This window comes from Metschnikowia bicuspidata, assembly GCF_001664035.1.
Source record: "Metschnikowia bicuspidata var. bicuspidata NRRL YB-4993 chromosome Unknown METBIscaffold_5, whole genome shotgun sequence".
NCBI lineage: Eukaryota > Fungi > Ascomycota > Pichiomycetes > Serinales > Metschnikowiaceae > Metschnikowia > Metschnikowia bicuspidata.
The window spans coordinates 1,021,655-1,044,853 of record NW_017387735.1 but is presented as its reverse complement, the minus strand read 5'-3'; the positions used below and the strand labels follow the sequence as shown (position 1 = coordinate 1,044,853).

At 46.9% G+C, this 23,199-nt stretch overlaps 9 protein-coding genes and 1 non-coding gene across 10 annotated transcripts; 3 read left to right on the top strand and 7 right to left on the bottom strand.

The window, feature by feature from the left end:
- The first annotated feature begins 8 nt into the window (after positions 1 to 8).
- Positions 9 to 4,558, top strand: SPT6 (chromatin-remodeling histone chaperone). The gene has a single exon (XM_018856223.1). The coding sequence runs from the start codon at positions 171 to 173 to the stop codon at positions 4,476 to 4,478; it is 4,308 nt and encodes a 1,435-aa protein (XP_018710692.1). The 5' UTR covers positions 9 to 170; the 3' UTR covers positions 4,479 to 4,558.
- On the bottom strand, positions 4,509 to 6,098 carry METBIDRAFT_33102 (uncharacterized protein). Its single transcript, XM_018856222.1, has one exon. The coding sequence runs from the start codon at positions 5,965 to 5,967 to the stop codon at positions 4,597 to 4,599; it is 1,371 nt and encodes a 456-aa protein (XP_018710691.1). The 5' UTR covers positions 5,968 to 6,098; the 3' UTR covers positions 4,509 to 4,596.
- METBIDRAFT_t190 lies at positions 6,081 to 6,178 on the bottom strand. The gene has a single exon. It is a non-coding gene; the product is annotated as a tRNA-Leu (tRNA).
- A 1,283-nt stretch (positions 6,179 to 7,461) lies between these two features.
- On the bottom strand, positions 7,462 to 10,283 carry METBIDRAFT_33101 (pheromone-regulated protein). Its single transcript, XM_018856221.1, has one exon. It carries the CDS (start codon positions 10,260 to 10,262, stop codon positions 7,470 to 7,472), a length of 2,793 nt encoding a protein of 930 aa, XP_018710690.1. The 5' UTR covers positions 10,263 to 10,283; the 3' UTR covers positions 7,462 to 7,469.
- A 2,268-nt stretch (positions 10,284 to 12,551) lies between these two features.
- On the bottom strand, positions 12,552 to 14,167 carry METBIDRAFT_33100 (uncharacterized protein). Its single transcript, XM_018856220.1, has one exon. It carries the CDS (start codon positions 14,123 to 14,125, stop codon positions 12,827 to 12,829), a length of 1,299 nt encoding a protein of 432 aa, XP_018710689.1. The 5' UTR covers positions 14,126 to 14,167; the 3' UTR covers positions 12,552 to 12,826.
- Positions 14,168 to 14,300: 133 nt separating this feature from the next.
- Positions 14,301 to 16,850, bottom strand: IFM1 (translation initiation factor 2). Its single transcript, XM_018856219.1, has one exon. It carries the CDS (start codon positions 16,796 to 16,798, stop codon positions 14,471 to 14,473), a length of 2,328 nt encoding a protein of 775 aa, XP_018710688.1. The 5' UTR covers positions 16,799 to 16,850; the 3' UTR covers positions 14,301 to 14,470.
- A 96-nt stretch (positions 16,851 to 16,946) lies between these two features.
- Positions 16,947 to 19,126, bottom strand: DBF4 (protein serine/threonine kinase activating protein). The gene has a single exon (XM_018856218.1). It carries the CDS (start codon positions 18,710 to 18,712, stop codon positions 17,090 to 17,092), a length of 1,623 nt encoding a protein of 540 aa, XP_018710687.1. The 5' UTR covers positions 18,713 to 19,126; the 3' UTR covers positions 16,947 to 17,089.
- METBIDRAFT_213743 (uncharacterized protein) lies at positions 18,871 to 19,943 on the top strand. Its single transcript, XM_018855064.1, has one exon. It carries the CDS (start codon positions 19,029 to 19,031, stop codon positions 19,623 to 19,625), a length of 597 nt encoding a protein of 198 aa, XP_018710686.1. The 5' UTR covers positions 18,871 to 19,028; the 3' UTR covers positions 19,626 to 19,943.
- Positions 19,944 to 20,943: 1,000 nt separating this feature from the next.
- On the top strand, positions 20,944 to 21,832 carry METBIDRAFT_213583 (uncharacterized protein). Its single transcript, XM_018855063.1, has one exon. The coding sequence runs from the start codon at positions 21,251 to 21,253 to the stop codon at positions 21,698 to 21,700; it is 450 nt and encodes a 149-aa protein (XP_018710685.1). The 5' UTR covers positions 20,944 to 21,250; the 3' UTR covers positions 21,701 to 21,832.
- Positions 21,833 to 21,964: 132 nt separating this feature from the next.
- Positions 21,965 to 22,681, bottom strand: CDC34 (SCF E2 ubiquitin-protein ligase catalytic subunit; the record flags this gene model as incomplete). The annotated part of the gene is made up of 1 exon (XM_018857862.1): positions 21,965 to 22,681. The coding sequence occupies one exon, from the start codon at positions 22,679 to 22,681 to the stop codon at positions 21,965 to 21,967; it is 717 nt and encodes a 238-aa protein (XP_018710684.1).
- Positions 22,682 to 23,199: the final 518 nt, after the last annotated feature.

Below are 23,199 nucleotides of genomic sequence, written 5' to 3'. Positions count from 1 at the left end.
GGCCGGCGGGCAGGCCGCGCGCGCCGCCCGCACCCGTGCACCGCGCGCGGCCTGGGAAAAACCAACACCGCTCTTTTTTCCCAGCATCAGACCAACCCCAAACGCCCTTAATCTTCAGCAACACCTCTGCCCTCGCACCATATCCTTGCGACCTGTACAGCCAGCAGAACATGCCCAAAGAATTCGAGGAGGACGAGATCCGCACGGGCGGCGCGGCCGACCACGACGTCAACTCCTCCGACGGCGGGGACGACGTCATGGACGATTCTTCCGAGGAGGACGAAGACGAGGACAACGACGAGGAGGCCATCCAGAAAGTGCGTGACGGCTTCATCGTGGACGACGACGAGGACGACGACGCGCTTTCGTCGAAGAAAAACCGCCGCAAACACAAAAAGAGAAGGGAGCGCGAGCGGGCCCTGGACGCCGGCCACGATGACGGCTTGGACGAGGACGATTTGGAGCTCTTGCTCGAGAACTCGGGCGCCGCGCCGCGCCCGGCCAGCGGCTCCAAGTTCAAGCGGCTCAAGAGGGCGTCGCCCGCCGACAGCGAGCGGATCGGCGCCGACGACAGCGACAGCACGACACGCGGGCCAGCGGGCGCGCTCAACGACTTCTTTTCCGACGACGAGGCCCCCGCCGACGAGCGCGCGGACCCGGAGCAGGAGCCTGCCGACGAACGCAACATCTTGGATGAGTTCGAGGACTTCATCGAGGAGGACGAGTTCTCCGACGAGGAGGAGGCCCGTGCACACAAGGCCCAGCAGCGCCGTGAGCAGGCCAAGCTGAAAGGCCCCAAGTTGGACACGTCCAAGTTGTCCAGCGTCGACCGCGAGAGCTTGCAGCAGTTGTTCGAGGTGTTCGGCAATGGCGCGGAGTACGAGTGGGCCTTGGAGGCCCAGGAAATCGAGGACGAGGGCAACAACAACGACGAGCCAACCGCATTGGACGAGGTGTTTGAGCACGCCGAGTTGAAGGACCGCATGCTCACCGAGGAAGACAACATGATTCGCGTCATCGACATCCCGGAACGGTTCCAGAAGTACCGCGCCACCTTGAACTACATGGACTTGGAGGGCGCCGAGCTCCAGAGAGAGAAGTCCTGGATCAGCAACATTCTCTTCACTGAGAAGAAGGGCTCGCTCGACGAGTCCTTGAGGGTGCCTTTCGTGGAAGCCGTGGGCAAGGTCACCGAGTTCATTTCCAAGAACAACTGGGAAGTGCCCTTTATCTGGACGCATCGCCGTGACTTCCTCATCTACACCGAGGAGATCACCATCCCGGAGGGCGGCGTCAGAAACAACGTGCACAAGCTCTTGTTCGAGGACGACTTGTGGAGAATTGTCCAGCTTGACATTGAGTATCACTCCCTCTACGAAAAGAAGTTGAACACCGAAAACACCGTCATGCAGTTGAGCGTGGACGATGATCTTTTGAAAGATGTCAACTTGCTAGAGTCAATGGTGTCGGTGCAAGATCTTCAGGACTACATCAACTTCACCTACTCCGCTGAGTTGAGGAAACTCAATGAGGTAAAAGAACTCGACCCGCTTGACGAGGGAGACGACGACAAAAAGTCTACCAAAAAACACTCCAAATACGCCATATTCGAAAGAATCAGAGAAAACGTCCTCTACGATGCCATTCAAGCTTTCGGCATCACTGCTAAGGAATTCGGTGAAAATGTGCAGGACCAGTCCACCAAAAACTACGAGGTTCCCTACAGAATCCATGCCACCGACGACCCGCTCGAATCGCCAGAGGATATGCTCGGAAGGCTCATTGAAGACGATGAGATCCTTTTTAAAGACCCTAAGAACGGCTTGAATGCTGTCAGAAAGACCTACGCTGAGGAAATCTTCCACAATCCTAAAATAAGACATGAAGTCAGACAAGTCTACAAAAACTTTGCCTCCGTAAGCGTAACTCTCACGGAGAAGGGCCGCAATTTGATTGATGGACACAGTGTCTACGCTGACATAAAATACGCGATGAATCGCTCGCCTGCCGACTTGGTAGGAATGCCCGATATGTTCTTAAGGATGTTGGAGGCTGAAGCAAAGGGCTTGGTCATTATAAATGTGAACACCAACGATAGTGAACACTGGTTCCAATCAATTTTTAACTGCTTGAAATCGGACGGTACTTCCGAAATCGCCGAATTGTGGAACAATGAAAGAGAATTTGCTTTGAATCTTGCATTCAAGAGGCTCACAAACATGGTAGCTCTCAACACCAAGGAAGATCTACGCCGTGAATGCGAACGATTGATTGCCGCTGAACTTCGGGCTAGGTTCTTGACAAAGATTGACCAAGCTCCATTCACGCCGTATGGCTATGACAAAGGTACAAAGCCCAATGTTTTGTCATTATCTTTTGGTAAGGGCGACTATGACAGTGCTGTTGTGGGTGCATTCGTAAGAGATACCGGAAAAGTGAGTGAGTTTTTCAAGTCGGATAACAATCCTTCCAGAGGCAGGGAAAGCGAGGAGAAGTTTGCAGGCCAATTGAAAGTCTTTATCGAAAAGAATCTCAGAAACAACAAGCCAGATGTCATTGTTGTGTCTGGTTTCAGTGCGAGCTCAAAGAAACTTTTTGATATTGTGAGGAACTTTGTTTCGAACAACAGCATGTACGTCAACATTGATGATTTGCCTGAAGGGACGAGCCCTCAATTGATTCCAGTTATTTGGGGACAAGACGAAACAGCTCGTCTCTACCAAAACTCTGAGAGAGCATTAGTCGAACTATCTGATAAGCCCACTTTGGTTAAGTACTGTGTTGGACTAGCTCGCTACGTTCAAAGCCCTTTGTTGGAGTATGTCTCCTTGGGAGACGATATCTTATCGCTCTTTTTCTACGAACACCAGAAGTACATTTCGAACGATGTTGTGAGAGATGTCTATGAGACTGTCTTTGTCGACATTGTGAATATGGTGGGTGTCGAAATCAATGAAGCTCTCCGCGACACTTACGCGGCTCAGTTGTTACAATTTGTTTCGGGTCTCGGGCCTAGAAAAGCGTCCGGTTTACTCAGAAATATCACCGCAAAATTGGGAACGCTAGTTACGCGAAGCGACCTTATCGAAAACGAGCTTTCCACTGCCAATATTTTCTTCAACTGCTCCTCGTTTTTGAACATACCTTTTGATGAGGGTGTCACTCTCAGGGATTCGTCGATCGAATTGTTGGACGCTACTAGAATTCACCCCGAAGATTACAGCTTGGCGCGCAAAATGGCTGCCGATGCTCTTGATTTGGATGAAGAAGACATGGCGCACATCGAAGAGCAAGGTGGAATCATTTACCAATTGATGCAAGAGGGTGTAAGCAAAGTCGATGATCTTAACTTGACCGCTTTCGGTAAAGAGCTAGAATCCACATTCGGCAAAAAGAAGTATGCCACGCTTCAGAGTATAAAGGAAGAGCTCGTAAACAATTACGAAGAGCTCAGAAGATCTTTCCACGTGCCAGAAAGCTCCGAAGTATTTCGTATGTTGACAGGCGAAACGCTGGAGAGCTTTACTAGAGGTTCTATCACTCCTGTGACGATTAACAGAGTGGGTAAAAATTTCCGTGAAGAAAATGGGCATGTGAAGTTTTTAAAAGTCTCCACAACCTCAAATATCACAGGCACTGTGGAGGAAGGTCACATCACACGGAAAGCAAACTTCGACCAAGGTCAGGTTATCCAGGTCGTCGTTTTAGATGTGAATTATGAGCAATTCACTGCCACATTTAGCACGCTCCCAGAAGACCTCCAAAAAGCCTCTGTCACAAAATTCTTCAAAGACCCAAGCAAATGGGATTTTGCTGCGGAAAACTCAGACAAGGAGAAAGAAAGAGCAAAAGAATATGCCAAGTTGGCAAAGACGAGAAATGTGCAGCATCCATTATTCCACAACTTCAATCACAAACAGGCTGAAGAGTATTTGGCTCCTCAGTCTGTTGGTGACTGTGTCATCAGACCTTCTTCTAGAGGCATCAATTACCTCAACATTACTTGGAAAGTTGCCAACAACTTGTTCCAGCATTTGAGTGTCGAGGAAGTGGCACACAATACAGGAAGGGAATACGTCGTTGAACGCAAAAAGTACGCCGACTTGGATCAACTAATCTTCCAGCATGTCCAGGCTATCGCTAAGCATGTTAATGAGATGTGTCGTCATCCAAAATTTCAAGAGGGTGCATTGGCAGAAGTCCACGAATGGTTGGAGTCATATACAAGAGCGAACCCCAAAAATAGTGCCTACGTCTTCTGTTTCGACCACAAGGCGCCGGGTTGGTTCTTGCTCTTATTCAAGGTCAATGTCAACACCCCTATCACGACGTGGCACGTGAAAACAGAAGTTAACGGATTTGTTTTGAAGGGATTCTCCTATCCTAATATGATGAGACTTTGTAACGGGTTCAAACAAACGTTCAAGTCTCTTGTCAGTGATAAGACGAGATCTGGGCGTCCAGGGCATGGATACTAATTGTATGTATTCTACCATGAATCTTAAAAGGGATTCGCATAATTGTGTATTTGTAACAATGATATGTAAATTGAGATGTTTATGGGGGACTGTCCCCTTGGTTTCTATTGCTCGTGTCCTATGGCGACATGTGAGTGCGTAATCTCGAGCGGAAGCTATCTCCATCGACGTAACACCCCATCAACCAACGGTCTCCTCCATTGCAATCGGAAAACTCCAATCTTGAGTGAAGAACTCTTCTGTTGTCGAAAATTACACAACTGTTTTCTGGTGTTTTCACGATATATTGGTTGGCACGATCGTTAATGGCATCTTCGAACATAATCATCCCCCTGATGAAGTCATCAAAGAGTTTGGGGTCCTCGGTTGAAGTGATATTCACCTCAAAAGGTCCTTGGAAAGGAGGGGAATAATTAACCTCCTTAACTAGTGGCTGGCCGCTTTTATTATCCACAAGATGTGGATCTTCCACAATTAAAGGACGGAGGTAATAATAATACTCATTGTTGTTCTTGTAATGAAAGGTGATCGGTACCTTCTTCAATGCCTCGTATGCCTCTGAGTCTTCTTTTCTAATCTTTGATACTGCTAAGAACGAATCTGCAAATACATTCTCGCCTCCCAACGTCGAGTTCTTAATGAAATGTAGGAGCTGAAGGCCTGGAGGGGATTCATAGTAGCATAAATCCATATGCAATGGAAGAAACTTGTTTGTGTTGGCAATGTTCTTTGCATTCTTGTCATTCTTCACGTCGAAAAGTGTTCCATAGAAAGTTGGCTTAATATATCCAAAATTTTTTGCCACTTTAGCCACAGGCCAGAGCGCCAAATTTGCCTCGCATAGATCCTGAGTCTTAGGGTTCTGCAATGGATCATCCATTTTATTCACAAAGCATATACCATGCTTATTCAATGCTTTCAATGCTTTCGAGAACGTTGATCCTCCTTCAAGAAAAGCGTGATAATCTAAATTCAACAGCTTCATATCTTTCACGAGTTCCTTTTCCGACCAATAAATCTTATCCTCCATAAAGAACTTGCCCGCCATTCTACTTGGGAAATCCTTATACTTCTTCAAAACTTGCTCGCTAAACGAAGATTTTTGGGTGGACCCATCATCGTGTTTCCATTGAACAATCAAATGATCCTGGTTATTTTTCCTGACGATTGAGGGCTCTCCGTGGACCTTTAAATTCTTGGCCACTTGTGCCGTGGTGAAAGATTTTTGCCTAGTCGACACATCTACCGATTCTGGAGATTCGCAAGCATCTCTAAGAAAAATTGTGCTGAAAGTGACTTGAGTTTGGGGAGTGTGATCAGCTTCGAGATCTTCCTCGGCTTTGTCTCCCGTTCCAACATCCTCGGGAAAACTCACCGTAATCCGTCTGTCATCAAATGAAACAAGCGACAAGCTCCGCTTTTGATACACATTACAGCTTTGGATCAAGAATGTAGGTTTAGATCTGAGAAATATGTTTTTGAGTCCCATTATATGTTCTAATGATAGTGTCAAATCAAATGTGGGGGATATCGTTCGACCATTTGTGGGGTTGAGATCTCATACCGGAAAACAATTATCAAAAAAGCTCAAAAAAATTATAATGATACCCACGAGGTTCGAACTCGTGCCTCCGAAGAGACCAGGAAAGTATGGTAAGGTAACCTTACCCTGGCGCCTTAGACCACTCGGCCAGAGTACCTTATTGTGAAAAATATCCTTTTAGTTGTATAAGTTCTCTATATTTTTGCTATCAATTTTGGTAATAAATAATTGTTCCATTTCAGTTTTTTGTTGAAGAGCTATTTTTACTATTTCCAATACTTTTTTGCTCAAATTTAAACTGCAGTCACAAATCTGTAGTTCTTAAGTCCGCTACAACCAGCCGAGTTGAAGCGACTACTACAGGAGACCTATCCTAGGAGTCGATGACGTAATATCCAATACGTAAACAGATACGTGCCATGAGGACTGTCCAGGCCGTGACTAACGGAAGGGGACGGGCCGAGCTAAGACACTTGGTACGTAGCTGGGAGCTGTTTAAAGGTTTTTTATATATATTCGTTATATAGTTTTGCCCCCTTAATCAGATGAATCTACCAAAAAAAAAAAAAGGAAGGGTACGGCCGAGTTTTGATACAACTTACGTATCTGGAAAATGTTTTTAAGTATTATTGTTCCTTCTAGCAGACACTGACTGGACGATATCTGATGGGCCTCATCAGGGCCGATTACATATAAAACCTCATGAGATTGAAGCTATACAAGTTACAGCTTTTCGTTCATCAAGCCGGCGCAAACAGGAGGAGCTTCCGTCTCTTCGCCCGGGGCGTTCCCTTGTGAATTGCCCGAAGTGAAGGCGATGAAACGCTGGAGAAAGTTTTGGAAAAGATTAAGAATGCTTGGTGCAAAAGGATCTCACTGCCGTCCATCTATTCAATCACTGCTCTCATGTTCCCTTTCATGATAATGAAATTGGGGCATCAAGATTCGAATTCAGGTTGTGTTTGTAACGCTGCTATAGCGATCAGAAGTTAACCCATCTCTATGAGTGTGAGATTGTGCACTTCTGGTGACAAAGAGCGGCTCTCAAGCTTCCTTGCTCTTTTTCCTCATAGTTTCTCGTAGTGGTGGGGTTTTACATCCCTTCAATGACACCCGTTTCTTTCAAAAAAAAAATACTGACATGAGGGGGATTCTATTAGAAGGTTCCAAATATAGCCCGACGATAGAGCTACCTCCGCCATGGACCCATCACCCATGTTGAAATCCTTTTTCCGTTAACTGTTTTCATAATCTTAAATCCTTTAATTTCATTCCGTTTTGAGAGTGTTAATAGAGATCAACTATTCTGCATGCGACAATAGACTGTGTTTCGATTTTCGAAATGATCAGAACAAAAATAATTTAAACTCAAGGACAGAAAACGAGTTCCTAATAATAATGATATTTGAAGGAAATATGTTGCAGTAGGATACCTAAATACGGCTTGTCTATAAACTGAAGAGCCCCGATCTTCTTTTTCCAAATGGATACACCACGAGTGCTGCCGCAAATAGCCCGACACTGATACCTATAGAGACCTCAACCATGATAGCACCGAAACTTAATGAGCTCAAGTCTGATGAATCCGAGCTGGAGGAAGAAGAATTTGTGATTTTATTCGCTGTTTCCACACCAGCTAACAAAGTGCTTTGCGATGCAATACCTGAAGGCACTTGCACAAATATTGCTGGTAACATCGCACTGACTGCCATTCCCTTACCAACTCGGGAATACATGTTACCCAAAATGCCAATGATAAAAGCACCAATTGCGGCTGTGAATTCGGTCACATTGACAAAATGTTTACCCGAATAATAAGTACCGATGTATGAGATCGCGGTGATGAGCGTCTGAACTGGAAGCTGATCCCATCTAGCTTGATTGATCAAGCCCAAACATATGGAAAAAAGAGGAACCATCAAGATTCTCCAGCGATCATCAAGCCCATGACCCGTCTCACATGTTGCAGCATTTGTGGCTTTGCTATCCACCCATCCATACAACGCGGCACCCAAAGTAATTCCAAATCCCAAAAATAGGGAGTAAATGATGGCGTAAAACATTCTTACTGACCCAGCAACAAGATTTTTGGATTGAAGCTCAAGGGAACCACAGAGAATGATGTACCCAGGGAGAATCAAAGCTAAAGAGCCCTGTGCTATAGCACCAAAGCAAAAGTACTTTCCGCTTTTGATTGAGCCAATTCCACGAGCGATGAAAGATACAACAATAGAAGAGGTGACCTCGAAAACGGAAGAGTACAAGTGAGATTTTGAGGACATGAAGAATTGCAAATAGCCGACAATCGAGCCGATCCCAAAAGCGATCGGAAAATCGTACCAGCCTCCATCAAAACCCCAGGTACACACACACGCAGAGCCTAGTCCAAAAAGGAATACGCAAACCCAAGGCGAGTAGAGATTTTTGCTTTTCAAAAGCTCCTCGAGTTTAGCACCAGCTTCCTCCACGCCGGCCAAGTCATGGATAACATCTTTGTAAATTTTGTGAGTATCAGACAATTTGGACAAGTTAAGACCCTGTGCACATCTCACCAAGTGAACTTCGGACGTTCTTGTTGCAGCGTCACCAAACGCCACAATCATTGTTCCAGGAAAGTAGACGAATTGTCCGTCGATTTCGAGTACACGGCTTGTCATGACCATGTATTCTTCCAATCTGTGCGTTGGCGCTCCAAACATCATAAGAGCCCTACACATCCTGATGATAAAGCGTTGTCTCTGCAAGATATCTGCAATATGTACAGTGATCTTGAGTTTCTGATCCTTTCTTTTGAGCTTCTTGCCCATTTTTCGTGGGTCAGGCTTGTGTATCTTAGGTGCTCGTGGCCGAGCGTTTTGAAAAGATGGAAGTTTCGCCGCGTCACCGTCTAACTTTTCCTTCTCTTCTTCCTCTGAGCTATAGGCTTCAGGTGTGGCGGTGGCTTTGTTTTTGTTTCCATGAAATTTACCTGCTAGCTTTCTAGGACCCAGTTTCATCATGTTCTTCATATGTGCTAGCTCGTTACGATGGCCTGGTTTGGTTCCTTCGCCAGGAATGAACTGCTCGTCGGCTAGGTTTCCCCCTATGGATGTACCCAAAGTGGAAGAGGACCTGTTATCCCCAGAATTTTGATACAACTTCAACAACGATGACAAGACACCGGCGTGCACCTGTTTCGGAGGAGCAACGTACCCATCATTTTGAAAATAGTCGTCATCGTTGAACTCGTCCTCGAAATCATCTTGGAACAAATCTGTATTTGGCTGGTAGAAAGCTCCGCTGGAGCCTTCGCGTGGCTGGTCATTATCGTGGCTTGACCTACCAGCAGGCTTTTCATTCTCAATCAAATGAGCCGTTGAGTCCGTTCTTAAATCATAGTCTGAGTAATCTGAGCGCGTCTCCCTATCACGCTTGAGATCGGGAGCATGTGCGTAGATCAAATTCTGCGCCTCCTCTCCAAGAGCAGAAAAGTCAAGGTTCTTCATTTCCACAGGTTGGTTCGGGTCCATACCCACCTCCTTTTCAGCATCGAGGGGCTCCTCAATTTGAACGTTTGCTCCCGGGGTTAGTCCTCCGCCATTCAAAGACCCACCCCCGGCAAAGTTCATGACTTTCCCCAAGAATGTGTCTGATCTCGAAGGAGCAGATGAGTCCCCGACTTGTTCAGCCAAAGACATCCGGCGGAAAATGCCGCTTAGGGCATTTTTCTTTTCTGAGCTTGTTCTAGAAGACTGTGATGAGCGCAGGTGTCTGATGTCTGTGATATCCATTTCAGCTCCTGGGTGAGCATCCTTGATATCTTCATCGGAAGAATCGTCGTTGTATTCCGTGACCGGATTCACCAATTCTCCCGTTTCGGATTCATTTGAGTCATCTGAGTTGTCATCTGAGAGGCTGCCATCATTACCCACGGGGAGTTCAAAACGGAAATTTGGAAGGCTTGCAGAACCTTCAACTGGGGTTTCACGAACGGACGTATCCAGATCAGAGTCAGCATCAACCCGTTCAGAGGAGAAGTTTGGTGTGGACGTGTCCAACTCCGAGTCACCCATGGCATTTTTCTTTGGGAAGTGCACATTCTTTTGGCCAGGTGTGAATTTCTTCTTCGCTTTAGCAAGATTCGATTTAGCATTGATTTTATTATCTTTTTTTCTAAGATGGGCCAAGTTCACTGATGGCACGTTGAAGTTGGACTGGTAGTTCAGCTCCTCATCGGAAGAGGATGAGTTGTTGTCTACCATTTTCTTTTCTATTTTTTTTTCTTTTTTCTCGCCTTTTCACGATTTAGAGTTGGGGTTGTGCTGCAGTGTTGGCAAGTGGTTTTATTTTCACGATTTTTTGGGAGCGAGTTATGGATAACAATGTGGTTTTATTGATCCTTGAAGAATTTAAAACAAAGGAAAATGCACGAGGGAGGAATGGTGGCACAGGTCACAGTTTTATTTATGTAGAGGCACGCAGCAGCACCTTGGATCTGTAGGTTCTAAACCGCGTCTATGTAGGTTGTAAGCAAAATGATGCGTCATATTATGGACTTTGCTGCCGGGCCGAGGCTGTGGCTGAATGTTCCGAAGGCGAGACATTGATACGATATATTCACCATCAGAGAATTTTCTACAATCTCTCTATACTCTTGTAATGGAATATTTTCATCCAGCACAAGAGACTCATGTGAGAAGCAGATTAAGATGAAAGTGTTTGGGGTGTTTTTTTAGAATGTTCACAGGCTCGACTAACAATAGATTAGACGGCCCGAGCCTCACCGATCTAGAATCCATCCATGAATTTGCGCTGGTAAAGTCCGCAGGCACGCCGCGAAAGCCCTGCAGGCGAGATCCATTGCAGCATCCTTACGTCATGGCTATAGTGAGAAAACGATAGTTCTCACCACCAAGCATGTAGTTTCGCTGAGAACTCCGTGAGAGACTTCCTCCAATATGTGTACTGACACTATTAGTGTTTTCTTGAGTAAATAATCAGCATGAAACAGGACTTAGAATGCAGATGCACGCGGCCTCAAAAAGAAACATGCACAGTCCTCGAATTGCCAACGTTGCCTCTTCTAGATCTGCACAAGGCTGAGAATCATCAATCTCCCAATTTCCCAGTTTTCAGGCCTCGAATATTTATAATGACACACCTAGTTCATTCCGTATTATTTTTTGAGAGTGCAGAGCCAACGGCGTACTTCTAACGGGTGAAAAAGCCACTTTGTATAGCGCGGAGAAATAATCAATATTCATAATGAACTGTAAGTTTTAAATAACATCCTCTTCCCATGCTATAGATAAGTATCGACATTTCTTCGAGCCTTTTGTTAGCCGGTTCTGCTTCTTTAGCACCAGCCTGCGCTATACAATCTTTAATTTTTGACAGTCAGTGTTTTTCGGAAGGAGATGTCTCTCTTCGCCTCTCGCGACGTGAATGAGATTAGGAACACTGCAGTCACAATATGCAAACATACATTTACCCAGTTAAAACTTGAGACCCTTCTCTACGAACATAAACAAGGACACCCTGTTGAATACTAAGTAACTCTTATCAAAAAGGAAGTTGGTAGTATTTCTTAAAAAGTTTCCGAAGACATATTTCTCACAGTCTCAACTAGCTCGGTGGTATTTTATCACTGAGTCCGTCCTACGTTCGTGCCTTTGCCATCCTAATTATATTTAGCAACGGGGCATATCAGATCATGCTCCGCCAAAAGGGCTCATGGAGTTTACCTATTTTGATAAAAGATAAGGAAATAGGGGTGATGCCATGTAATTCTAGTAAAATAGTTGATAAATCATCCATCTTTGTGAGTTTTTGTAAGATATCACCCTTGGCTTACTAGTGAATACTTTGCCTCTAAAATATCTCTTGCCCAATAAGCAACGGTCATTCTGATATTCGTCTCTGTCTGCAGTCATATTTGTGCGCAGGGAATAAACAGTGATCTAATCCGAAACACCGCTCGGCCGCGCTGAATGATTGTTGAGTCTAATCACCCGACGACATCAAAAAAATGTTTTTAAGCTTCCTATCTCATTTTTTCGAAGACTAGCGACCCAGCCACCATTCCCAAAGTATATGGTTGTTCTTGGTTGTTTTAGAGAACTCTGAATTTTTGAATTTCTATTTTACAGCAAAGTTTAAAGGAAACAAATTCTGCAAAAGGTGTCATATGTTTTGAATATCGAAAACTTTTAGTCGGGATTTAGTAAAATAAACAGATTAAAGAGGAAGGATTTTCTTTGCGATTGTGCAATTTTCCTTTTTCATTTCCACACTTTTCTGGTAAGGTCCTTGTAAGGAAGGTTACTCATGTTATGTCTTGGGGTTCTGAGAACGAATTAGCGAGCAATTCATCAAGTGAGAAGTCAACTTGGCAAATATGCGTGGCATATTCGTCAGATTTTTGTTTACTATGGTCATGTGTTTGATCCTTACCTTTATCGTAAGTCATAAACATGTGGTATTTTCAAATCAATTGTATGAACAAAATATTAATTTATAAATCAATAAGCCATGGCTTGCCACATCATTGTCTATAAATACAACACGGTGGAGACTAGAAAGCACCTGAATCACCTTGCAGCTTCTCAAAGCTTTCGAAATGCTTCGGTCGAGGCATATATTTCCGGAGCCCTCTCAAATAATTGTGAGCTGAAAGCACTAATCTAGTATACCATAATGTTTATCTACATTTTGCTCCACAAGATAACAAGAATGGTGTTAAGATACCTTTCATGAGTGTCTTATTTATTTCACTCAAACTACACTTTAGTAACGGGACTATGAAATGTAACATTGCTGCGAGTTTCTAAATACTCTCCTCCCATTGTACTCCACAATACTCAACAACATATCCGATATGGTTCTCATCCAATGAAGGCATGAAATCCGCAGTGTCAGTCGCCACAATGATAGTTCCCCACGACATTCCGCTTAAAATATCGGCAACCAGATCAGAATTATTTTTTTCGAGATCAATAATTGCTTTTGGCATCAACTGAAGTTCGAACTGGCGGCTCGATGAAGGGTTATAGGCGGGGTCTGGGATAGTTGATGATGAAAAAGCTTTGGAGACATCATCTTTGCCACTATACAAGAGTGGTCTACCGCCCAAGCTATACCGAAGAACTTGTGAGGGATTATGTCCCACTGTACTGGAAAACTTCTCAAAATGCTCGTCATTCAACATGCTAGCGATTTTGCTATTCTCTGGATTCAAAGCGGCAGAGGACGTGGCAGATGAACTGGACATGCTTCTTTCATTCTTAACATCACTGGGCTCAGTCTTATCGATGAGATCTTTGTATTTCTCCAACTCGACCTCCACCGTCATTTTCTTCAATTTTTCGGGCTCGGTGAATATGAAGTATCCTGGGTATTCCGGAAGAGCCATCTGAGGAGGCTTAGTAGTGGTAGGTAATTTTTCAGTCCCAACAGTTTTAGACACCAGAGCATAGGTAGGGTTTTGAGAATCTAGCTTGTTCTTTGCAGAATCAGGCTCGTCACCTGTGTGTTTGTCGAAAGGGTTGGGGGTATTTCCACCAAAAGAATTTTTTTCAGACGAGCCAAATGGGTTTCCTCCAAAGGGATTGTCTCCAAAAGGGTTTTTAGCTTCCCCCGAGGGTTTTGTGGCGTCAAATAAGTCTTTTGTTAACTCGATGTGTAGCTTTTTTTTCTCATCAAGTCTTAACTTTGCATCCAAAAGCTCTTGAGCTTTCCTAGCTTGTGCCTCCTCAATTTCGGCAATCTTGCTAGGGTCTTTACAAACACCCCTGATGGCCTTTACAGAGCCTTTCTTTCCAGAGCATTGTCTTGAGGACTTACACGCAAATACGTAAATCACCCTATCGTACGGCTGACCGTGAAAAGGCGCAAACGCTTGAAGGAGTAATGCCATATCTTTTTGGCAATTTCCACACTGCAAATCTTGGGGCTGTGGTCTTGAGTTTGGGTGGAGCCAGATGGGTTGTCCCCCAATAAACGTATCTTCTATCGTGGGTTCCTCGTCCTCCTCATCGAAAGCCACATCCGTAAAACCAAGAGTTACTTCTGAATTTTCATCAAACAAGTCTTCTTCGTCAGAGGAATATTCGTCGTGGCTAGACATAATGATGGTTGTTTTGAACGATCACTTCAGTAATATATGCGTTGCGATGAGTCGATCTATTCGAGCTATGCTCTATGGAGGAAACTGCGAACTACGAGAAATACTGTGGACGAGGATATAAGACACGAGCACCAAGGCATGTTTGGTGTACTTTCAACAGATCTTCGATTGAATGATAATAAAAAAGACCACTTCCCTGTATTTCTTGTAATGGCTCATACTAAAGCCCATTGAGTCACTACGACTGTCGCGTCTCGGTAGAATCTTCCTGAATTTTCGACGCAACTTTGTCACTATATACAATATGACATATCAGCAAGTTGCCACGGGATGGCGAGTAAAAACTTATAAGAACCGAGGAATTTCAATCTCCTCATAGGCCTCGATTTTGTCCCCTTCTTCAAACTTTTCCCAGTTTTGGAAGGAGAGTCCACACTCAGATCCCTTAGCAGCTTCGCTAATATCCTGTTTGACATGCTTTAGGGATGATAACGTCCCTGAATAAATAACGTCCTTCTTTCTTACCACGCGCACCTTCGAGGATCTCTTCAATATTCCGCTGTTGACCTTGCACCCTGCAACCTTGGTCATCGTTTTATTTTTGCCGGTAATATTGAAGACATTGCGGAGTTCAATATCTGCAAGAACCTTAATTTCGATGTGCGGCTTCAATTTCGATGTGAGTTCGGCCGTGACCTCCTCAATCAACCTGTAAATGACGTTTTGCTCGTGTATCTTGACACTCAAGTTGTCAGCTTTTGCCAGTATAGGTTTGGGGACTTTGACATTGAAGCAGAGGATTTGTGCGCCCAACGCATCTGCCATATCCAAGTCTGATTCTGTTGGAACACCGGCTTCATGCGAAATAACCTGTGCACGAATCTCCTCGTTTCCAAGACCATCAAGACTCTCTTTGATCGCCTCTGCTGAACCAAAAACATCCGATTTCACAATGTATTTGATCACCTTCGATTGGTCATCCTCACTTTCAAGTAGTTCGCTTGCATCCAACCCTGCCAATTTGAGTTCGTTGATTTTTTCTTGCCTCTCCAACTCCTTGACTTCCTTTTGCCTTTTTTCGTTGATAAGATCAATATCCCTTGCAGCTTGAATTTGCTTCTCGCGACTCTCGCGATTCAGGATGACTTTCTTACAAATCTGCTCCAGTTTGGCCTCGAGTATCTGCAGCCCAGAGTGAGGGAGTTCTTTCCACCCCCATATCTGGACGGGCGTAGATGGTCCTGCCTTCTTGACTGGTTTACCGTGTTCATCCTTCATGCCTCTCACTTTGCAATAAGTGTTGCCAGCGACCAAAAAAGACCCAGGCTTGATAGTGCCTCTTTTCACCAACACAGTTGCGACGTTTCCCAAGCCTTTTACGATTTCAGACTCAATGACCCAGCCTACTCCTGGAACACTATCATATTCTGCTTGGAAATCACTGAGCTCCGAGAGAGTGATCACTGCTTCTTCGAGTTTATCCATGTTCAACCCAGTTTTTCCACTCACCTGAACAGTCTGTGTTTCTCCACCATAGTCCTCAATATCGACACCATGTCTAGCAAGGTCGCTCAACACCTTGTCAACTTTGATGCCTGGTTTATCACACTTATTGATGGCAACGATCATTGGCACTCCAGACTTTTTCGCATGCTTGACTGCCTCGATAGTTTGAGGCATAACTGAGTCATCAGCAGCAACAACTAAGATCACAATGTCAGTCACTATGGCACCTCTCTCTCTCATGCTTAAGAACGCCGCGTGTCCTGGGGTATCCAAAAACGTAATCTTTCTCTTGGAAATAGGAGTGGTCACCGAGAACGCACCAATATGTTGGGTTATACCCCCGAATTCACCTTGGACAATCACAGACTTTCTCAAATAATCAAGAATGGTAGTTTTTCCGTGATCGACGTGTCCCATGATAGTGACAACTGGTGGCCTCGACTTCAATTTTTCTGGCTTTTCTGGGGGAGGAAACAAGTCTGCATCTGCACTATCGTCGCTCATGGTAACATCAAACCCGTATTCATCAGCCACAAGAGATGCGTTTTCTTTATCTAAAATATAGTTGTGTGTCATTCCTTCAAAACCAAGAACTTCTAACTTCTTCAATAAGCGAGATAATGGTACACTCATAATTGTTGCCAAGTTTGCCACCGTCACGAATGTCGGGATTGTGATCTTGATTTTTTCTGTAACGGGATGTGATGAATGTTTGTTTGGGCGGTATTGCCCTTTATTTGATTTCGATGTTTGATTCCTTTGGGCACCTGATGCATTTTTTTGCTGTTGCTGTATCTTATGAGTCTCATTCAACTTCTGTCTGATGCGGTTGTACTCAAGGAACAGTTTCTCTTTATTGTCATTTGTGTTCCTTTGGGGACTTGGGAATCTCTGATCATTGTAATTTTTTCTGGGGCCCTGTGCCGAGTCACTCTGGCTATACAGCCTGTTGGGTCTCAGATTTTGATAGCCTCCTGCGTGGCCGCCACTTTTCTTCAGATATAAATCGGCAAATCTATTCGGTTTTTTAGCACCTGTCTCACTGGCCGATTCGTTTGCCCTCTTGCTTCCAACTTTTGGTAGATCTTTGAATGTCAGCAAGTTAGCTCGTGGGATGCAGACATTACCCAGGCACCTGTTACGAACCAAGTTCCGAAGAATGTGCATTTGAGATGCGCTTTAGTTATCTTGTAAATCTTGTGTGAAATTTCGCGAGAAGACTTGGGAAAACCTCGAGGTGAGGCTCGCGCACTTTAGCATGTATGCGCGGTTTCATGGGGCGAATCTTATCTCAAATACTCTGTACAACGTTTTTTTTTTTTCGAATGCTAATATTATTAATGATGTATGCTTTATTTAAAGAGAATACGCGAGCGAAACCGACTTGGTTTTGACACTGAATGCGCACAAACACACTCTCTCTGCCAACTTTCAGGAGTTTTGTTTTGATCATTCAGGCTAGTCAGCGAAGCTGTAATCCCCATTTGACGACACGTAGCCCATGGACTTGCTTTCATTAAGAGCAACAATCAAGTCATCTATATCCTTGAAGTTCTTGTCATTACATGCAAAGTTGCGATGCCTGTTCGAGGTGATGTGGTCCTCGAAATGATCATATTTGACTCTGCAATTTTCGCAGTAGCCGGGTCTAGACTCCGCCTCTCTTTTCTGGTCATCGACTTTACTCATTTGACGTTTCATGAAAATACGTCGTTTGAGATTATTCAAATTCTTCGAAGGAACCAGGGACATGGTGGGCCCGAGCCCATTGCCTTGATGATTACTTTGGACGGCAACGCTATTGAGAGCCGAGTCCATAGAAAACTGCATGGCGTTAGACGCACCGTTGTACCCCGAGGCCGCCACATCATAGAATTTGGAGTTCTGCGCCTGGTTGCGGAAAGGCTGTATGATGGAGGAGTTTCTCGTTAGCACCAGGGGTGGTTTGAAAAACTCGGCTTTACTGAGCTCTCCGAGGATGTCGTCTTCGGCAAGACCGTCGTTTTCCTCCACCACGGTGTCATTTGCATGGGACGAGCTCTCGCTCTTTGAGGCATTCGCTTCTCCCTCGCAGCCATCTGTGCTGGTGCTTGTTTCAACAAACGCGTGGTTTGCCAAAACAATTTTGCTTTTCGTCGAGGCGATCATGTAAGAGGCTTGCTTGAGAAGTTCTCTGTACTCCTTGGCGGCCTCGAACTTCTGCGCCCGGCGTAGTTTTTTCCTGTCCAGGTTTTCGGACTCGTCAAGGATGAAAGGGCACTTCCCGTCGAGAGTGAGATGAAAAGAAGGGTAGGAGCTGCTCAGCCACTCCTTGACTATGATCGGGCGCACCGCCTGAGAAAGATCGTAGACGTAGATGAAGTTTTTCTCGAGGTAGTACAAGTCGTCTCGTCTGGCAGTGGGGTCCCTGTCGTTGGAACCAAAGATCTTTTCCTCCTTCAAGAGATGCGATAGGTTCCCGCTGCGCTCGTGCGCGGCTGTCTCAGACACCCCCAAGTTTTTCAAGAAGCGGAAGACCTTCTCATAGTCCCAGACTTTGGTCTTTAATGCTGATGCGTCGTGGAAGATGTCGTTGACAGGGTACGTTTTGCCGGCGGAAAAACCGCGTCTGCTGACGATGATAGTGACGTCGCGGTCGTAGAACGGCACGATCACGCAGCCCACCAGCTTCAAGACCCGCTGCGCCCTTCTGAGCTCCTGCTGCTGCACAGCGTTGCTAGAGTCGCAGCCCTGGGTGTCGAAGTAGACCACCGACTCGCGCATGATTTTTCTCCACGACGTCTGCCAGCTTTTCAACTCGTCGCCCACGAGCCGCGCCGACTTGGCCGCCGTGGAAGCCACCGACGTGGCGGACGTGGCGGATGCCAGCCTGTCTTCACTGGCGCAGGTGCGGGAGGCCGAGTCGGGCGCAGCGTCCACGTTTTCCTTCCAGAGGCCGGTTCTTAGCGTGGACTTGGGCGCCACAAGCGCCCTCGTTTTCTGCTTCTTGAGCACGGGCAGGGGCACGTTGCCACAGGTCTCGGCCAAGGGCATTCTCCTCTGGAGAGTGGTTGAGTTGGACCTTTTTCTGTTCTGGTCCATGGCGGAGCTGTGGGGGAGGAATGACGGACAATGGACGGTTGTTTACGCTCACCAAGGGCAGGAGGACGGTGCTTTTCTTCTTTCTTTTTTCCTTATTTGAAGGGGTCCCGGGGTTTGTGAGGACGGGCGTGGGGGTCACAAGAGATAGGCAACAAAGAAACGGGCGTGGTGGCTGGCGGAGCTGGGGCTCTGTTTTCTGGGAGAGAAGGGCTATAGTGGTAAAAGACCGCGGTGGGAAGACAGGCCCGACAGGCACATAGGCAGAGCGCGGGTCGCTGAATGGAGCAGGTTCGCGTCGCAGGCATGGCGGCGCAAAATGGGGCGCGACCTCCAACCGCACAGGACGTGTAGCGCCGGCGCCGCCTGGCCTATTAGTAGACATCTTGGCAGACACCATAGTGGAAGTCTTAGTAGACATCATAGTGGAAGTATTAGCAGACATCTTAGTAAAACCTTAGTAGAAATTTTAGTAAAAGTATTAGTAGATTTCTTTGTAAGAATCTTAGTAGACATCATAGTGGAAGTCTTAGTAGACATCATAGTGGAAGTATCAGTAGACATTTTAGTAGAAGTCTTAGTAGACACCTCAGTAGAAGTCTTAGTAGACATCTTAAAAAACCTTAGTAGACATCTTAGTAAAAGTATTAGTAGACTTCTTTGTAAGAATCTTAGTAGACATCATAGTGGAAGTATTAGCAGACATCTTAGTAAAACCTTAGTAGAAATTTTAGTAAAAGTTTTAGTAGTAGACTTCTTTGTAAGAATCTTAGTAGACATCTTAGTAAAAGTATTAGTAGACTTCTTTGTAAGAATCTTAGTAGACATCATAGTGGAAGTATTAGTAGACATCATAGTGGAAGTCTTAGTAGACATCATAGTGGAGGTATTAGCAGACATCTTAGTAAAACCTTAGTAGAAATTTTAGTAAAAGTATTAGTAGATTTCTTTGTAAGAATCTTAGTAGACATCATAGTGGAAGTATTAGTAGACACCATAGTGGGAGTCTTAGTAGACATCATAGTGGAAGTATTAGCAGACATCACAGTGGAAGTATTAGTAGACATCTTAGTAAACATCTCAGCAGACATGTGGAGGCCAGAACTGGACACACGGCAACGGCGCGGTGGGCGGGAGACGCCAAAAAAAGCCGGAGTTCCGGCGTAGCTTATGAGCTGCAGTGCCACTTCTGCCAGTTGAAATGCTAGGTTTATCGGGTGCAATGCTGTTTTATTAGGTGCAATGCTGGGCTTGGTTGAATGCTGGTTTAGGGGTGCGCGGCGCCCCGTCGCCATGCCCGGCGGCCCTACGGACTGCGTGCGCGACAAGGTCCATGACGCGTGTGGGGGCAGGGCCGTCACGTGACACGGGCCATGGCTGGATCTCGTTGCAGTCCGAGGGCTCTTGGTGTTGGCGGTGTTTGCGGCGGTGTCTCTGGTGGTGATTGTTTTTTCTCGGGCTCCATATCGGTGAAAGTGGCGCCGTTCTGGCTGCCTGAAGAACCCGGGGCTCGTGCCTCTTGAAATCGTGCCGGCCCTGGGGCTGCAGGCAGGAGCGGCTGCGAAACGAGCGGAACGGCCGCACGGCCCTGTTCTCTGGACGTCTGCCACCGATCAACAAAGGGCGAAAAGGCCTAGCGCCATCAGGTAGAAAGAATAGAAGACCGACAGGAACACGAGCCACACAAAGCAATCTCTGCAAAACACACAAAGCACAAGATATATAAAATGTACAACACACAAAGCACAAGATATATAAAATGTACAACACACAAAGCACAAGATATACGTAATTACAAAACACATAAAGTACACAGCACACAATTATACACACAAAAGACCCATCCTACAAAGCTGCTCCAACAGTCCACCATCTTTGGAGCCGTCGGCCGGGGCGCGGGTGCGATGGGTGTATATTGAGCAGTAGAACATCCGGGACCAGTAGACGCACGGCTCGTCCCCGACAACTGCTTTCTTTCTGTCATAGCCCTGGTCGTTTTTCATAGTACTGGCCTATTTTCATAGACATGGCCTATTTTCATAGACATGACCTTTTTTCATAGTACTGGCCTTTCTTTGTTATGGACCTGGCCTTTCTTTGCTATGGACTTGGCCTTTTTTCATAGACCTGGCCAGAAACAGCGGGGGCCTCAGCATCACTCCATCATAAATAAGAAGTGCAGGGCCGGTCCCTGCCATGGCCGCGCCTTCCTGTGCCCGCCTGCTTTGGCCCGGCCCACCCCAGCTTCGTCGCACTAATCCAAAGACACTGCCTCAGTTATTATTCGAGTGGCCCGCAAGTTGCAAAACACAAGCCGCAATATATAAAATGACACGGCATGCGGCTTGAAGCCCGTGAAGCCGCCCGCCGCCCCGCGCCGTCTGCGCCTAGCCGCAGCCCATCCAGAACCATCGGGGTCCTAGTATTCGCTGCCGCACTGAGCGTTATCGACATGCGCGCCGCTGGGCCCGGGCACAACTATCTATACACGATCCCCAAAACCCAGGCCCACCATTTGACACGCCCCCGCAGTCTTTGCCCATGCTCCAACAAAGAGAAATCTCCAAGCTTCTCGCCCAGGCCGTGACGCACGCCGGGTCGCTGGAGCACGCCCCGGATGCAGTCCTATTCGTGTCCTTGCTCTCTGCCCGGGGCCTACCTCTCATCACCGTGGGGTCGCCAGACGCCGAGAGCTGCATATCCCCGGAAGCCCTCCGCATGTACTCGCTCATGACGACCAACCTCTTCAAGCAGCAGCCAAAAACCGGGGACGCCAGTCTCGACCACTGGGCGGTGTTGGACGTGGACACCTCCTTGAGGGCCGTGATCCGCAAGTTTGCCACGACGTCGTCGGGCACGAACGAGCCCCCCACCACTTTCTATACGGTTCTCTTCTACTCCTCGGCGTACGCCGACACGCAGGCCAAGGTGCGGTTGGACCTGGTCACCGCGGCGTTGACTGCTGGATTGAGCGGGTATCGCTCCAGCTGAAGAAGGAGATGTCACATGTATCGTGTGTTTCGGGGCTAAATAACAGAATCAAATCTAGAAGAGCCTCAAGCAGCTGGCTCTCCAGTGCTGTCGACGTATGTATACAAGTAGTTTCGTGCGCGTGCGCAGGGACCGGCGGGTTATCCAGGTCCCGTGGACGGGGACGCTTTGGCGAGCGACGGCGCAGGCTTCGACAAAGCCGGATGTGCGGCTCGCCGGCGGCAGCGAGCAAGTGTATTAGGCAATAAAGAAGCGACCACGTACTTACTTCCCCATCTCCACGTCACTGTCGTCCTCCTCTTCTACCTCGTCGTCCTCTTCGTCGTTGATATCATCCATGAGGCTTTCCTCGTCGAAGCTCTCCTCGTCGCTGTCGTACCAGAACTCCTCGTCGTACTGCGCCTGCTCGAGCTCCTTGTTCGCAGCGTTCCCGCTGAGAGCACTGTCATCGGGATCGGGAAAGACAAAGCCCTTGGGGATGTCCTTCTTGGATTTCTCCACGCCGTCCAAGACTTTCTCCTTGTATGACTCGAAGTTCTTCCTGAACAACCAGCACGCGTCCATGTTGGCTGGCGAGTTCAAGTTGGGGTCCTCCAAGAGCGAGATGATGGAGATGAGCACGGACTCCGCGGTCTGCGCCGGCGACCACGTCTCGGCGTCCGGCATGCCGGAGATCGGGTCGCCGCCCTCATGGAGAATGGAGATGCAGAGCCGGCCGTCTTTGTACACGTTCGGGTGGAAGATCGGAGGCGTGAAGGCGAAGCTTGGCGGCGAGAACGGGTAGTCGGCGGGGAACCGCATTCGGCCCTTGAAGTAGCCGCCGTAGTAGAGCGACTCCTTGTTGAGCACCATGATGCCGATCTTCCAGTAGAAAATGTTGTCGTTGTCGAGCTCGATGTGGAAGTATGGGATGCCCTTCTTCGGGTCTGTGAGGTCCTTGAACTGCCGCTGGAGAATGGCGGCCGCAGACTTGGAACTCATGGTGGGAAAAGTGACGGTGACTGTGAGGCGCTGGGCAGCGAGGGGTTCCACGTGAAAGCAGGCGAAGGGGGAGGCGTCTGTCTGTGAGCCGTGTGCGGTGAGCGGTTATCTATATATATACTTTTGTGTAATATCTTCGGAGCCGGCTGGGAATCTCTTTAGTGGATTTGGAGATTTTGCAGAGGGCCAGGGGGAGACACGGGGCGGAGTGTTGGATCGGCGGGTCGTGGGAAGTTGCAGTGGGGGATAGGAAAAAGAAGTGTGGAAAGCAGAGCGTGGCGTGGCACAGTGGGGGGAGTGAGTGCGCCCAGAGATGATTTGTGATCGAGCGGAAGAAAGTGGATCGCGATATTCCTTTTTTCTCGCGGAGGGTTTTTTTGGTCCCGGAATTGGGCTGTTGACCTTTTTGCAGTAGGGCGAGCGCACCAGGGCATAAATTGGCCTGGCCGGGGGCGAGCGAGAAGAGAGAAGAGAGAAGAGAGAAGAGAGAAGAGAGAAGAGAGAAGAGAGAAGAGAGA

What these genes read in the sequence shown, in the direction of transcription:
- METBIDRAFT_33101 (XM_018856221.1), bottom strand. Translation starts at nt 10,262, where the DNA reads ATGGTAGACAACAACTCATCCTCTTCCGATGAGGAGCTGAACTACCAG.
- METBIDRAFT_213743 (XM_018855064.1), top strand. Translation starts at nt 19,029, where the DNA reads ATGGGGCGCGACCTCCAACCGCACAGGACGTGTAGCGCCGGCGCCGCC.
- DBF4 (XM_018856218.1), bottom strand. Translation starts at nt 18,712, where the DNA reads ATGGACCAGAACAGAAAAAGGTCCAACTCAACCACTCTCCAGAGGAGA.
- METBIDRAFT_33100 (XM_018856220.1), bottom strand. Translation starts at nt 14,125, where the DNA reads ATGTCTAGCCACGACGAATATTCCTCTGACGAAGAAGACTTGTTTGAT.
- METBIDRAFT_33102 (XM_018856222.1), bottom strand. Translation starts at nt 5,967, where the DNA reads ATGGGACTCAAAAACATATTTCTCAGATCTAAACCTACATTCTTGATC.
- METBIDRAFT_213583 (XM_018855063.1), top strand. Translation starts at nt 21,251, where the DNA reads ATGCTCCAACAAAGAGAAATCTCCAAGCTTCTCGCCCAGGCCGTGACG.
- SPT6 (XM_018856223.1), top strand. Translation starts at nt 171, where the DNA reads ATGCCCAAAGAATTCGAGGAGGACGAGATCCGCACGGGCGGCGCGGCC.
- IFM1 (XM_018856219.1), bottom strand. Translation starts at nt 16,798, where the DNA reads ATGCACATTCTTCGGAACTTGGTTCGTAACAGGTGCCTGGGTAATGTC.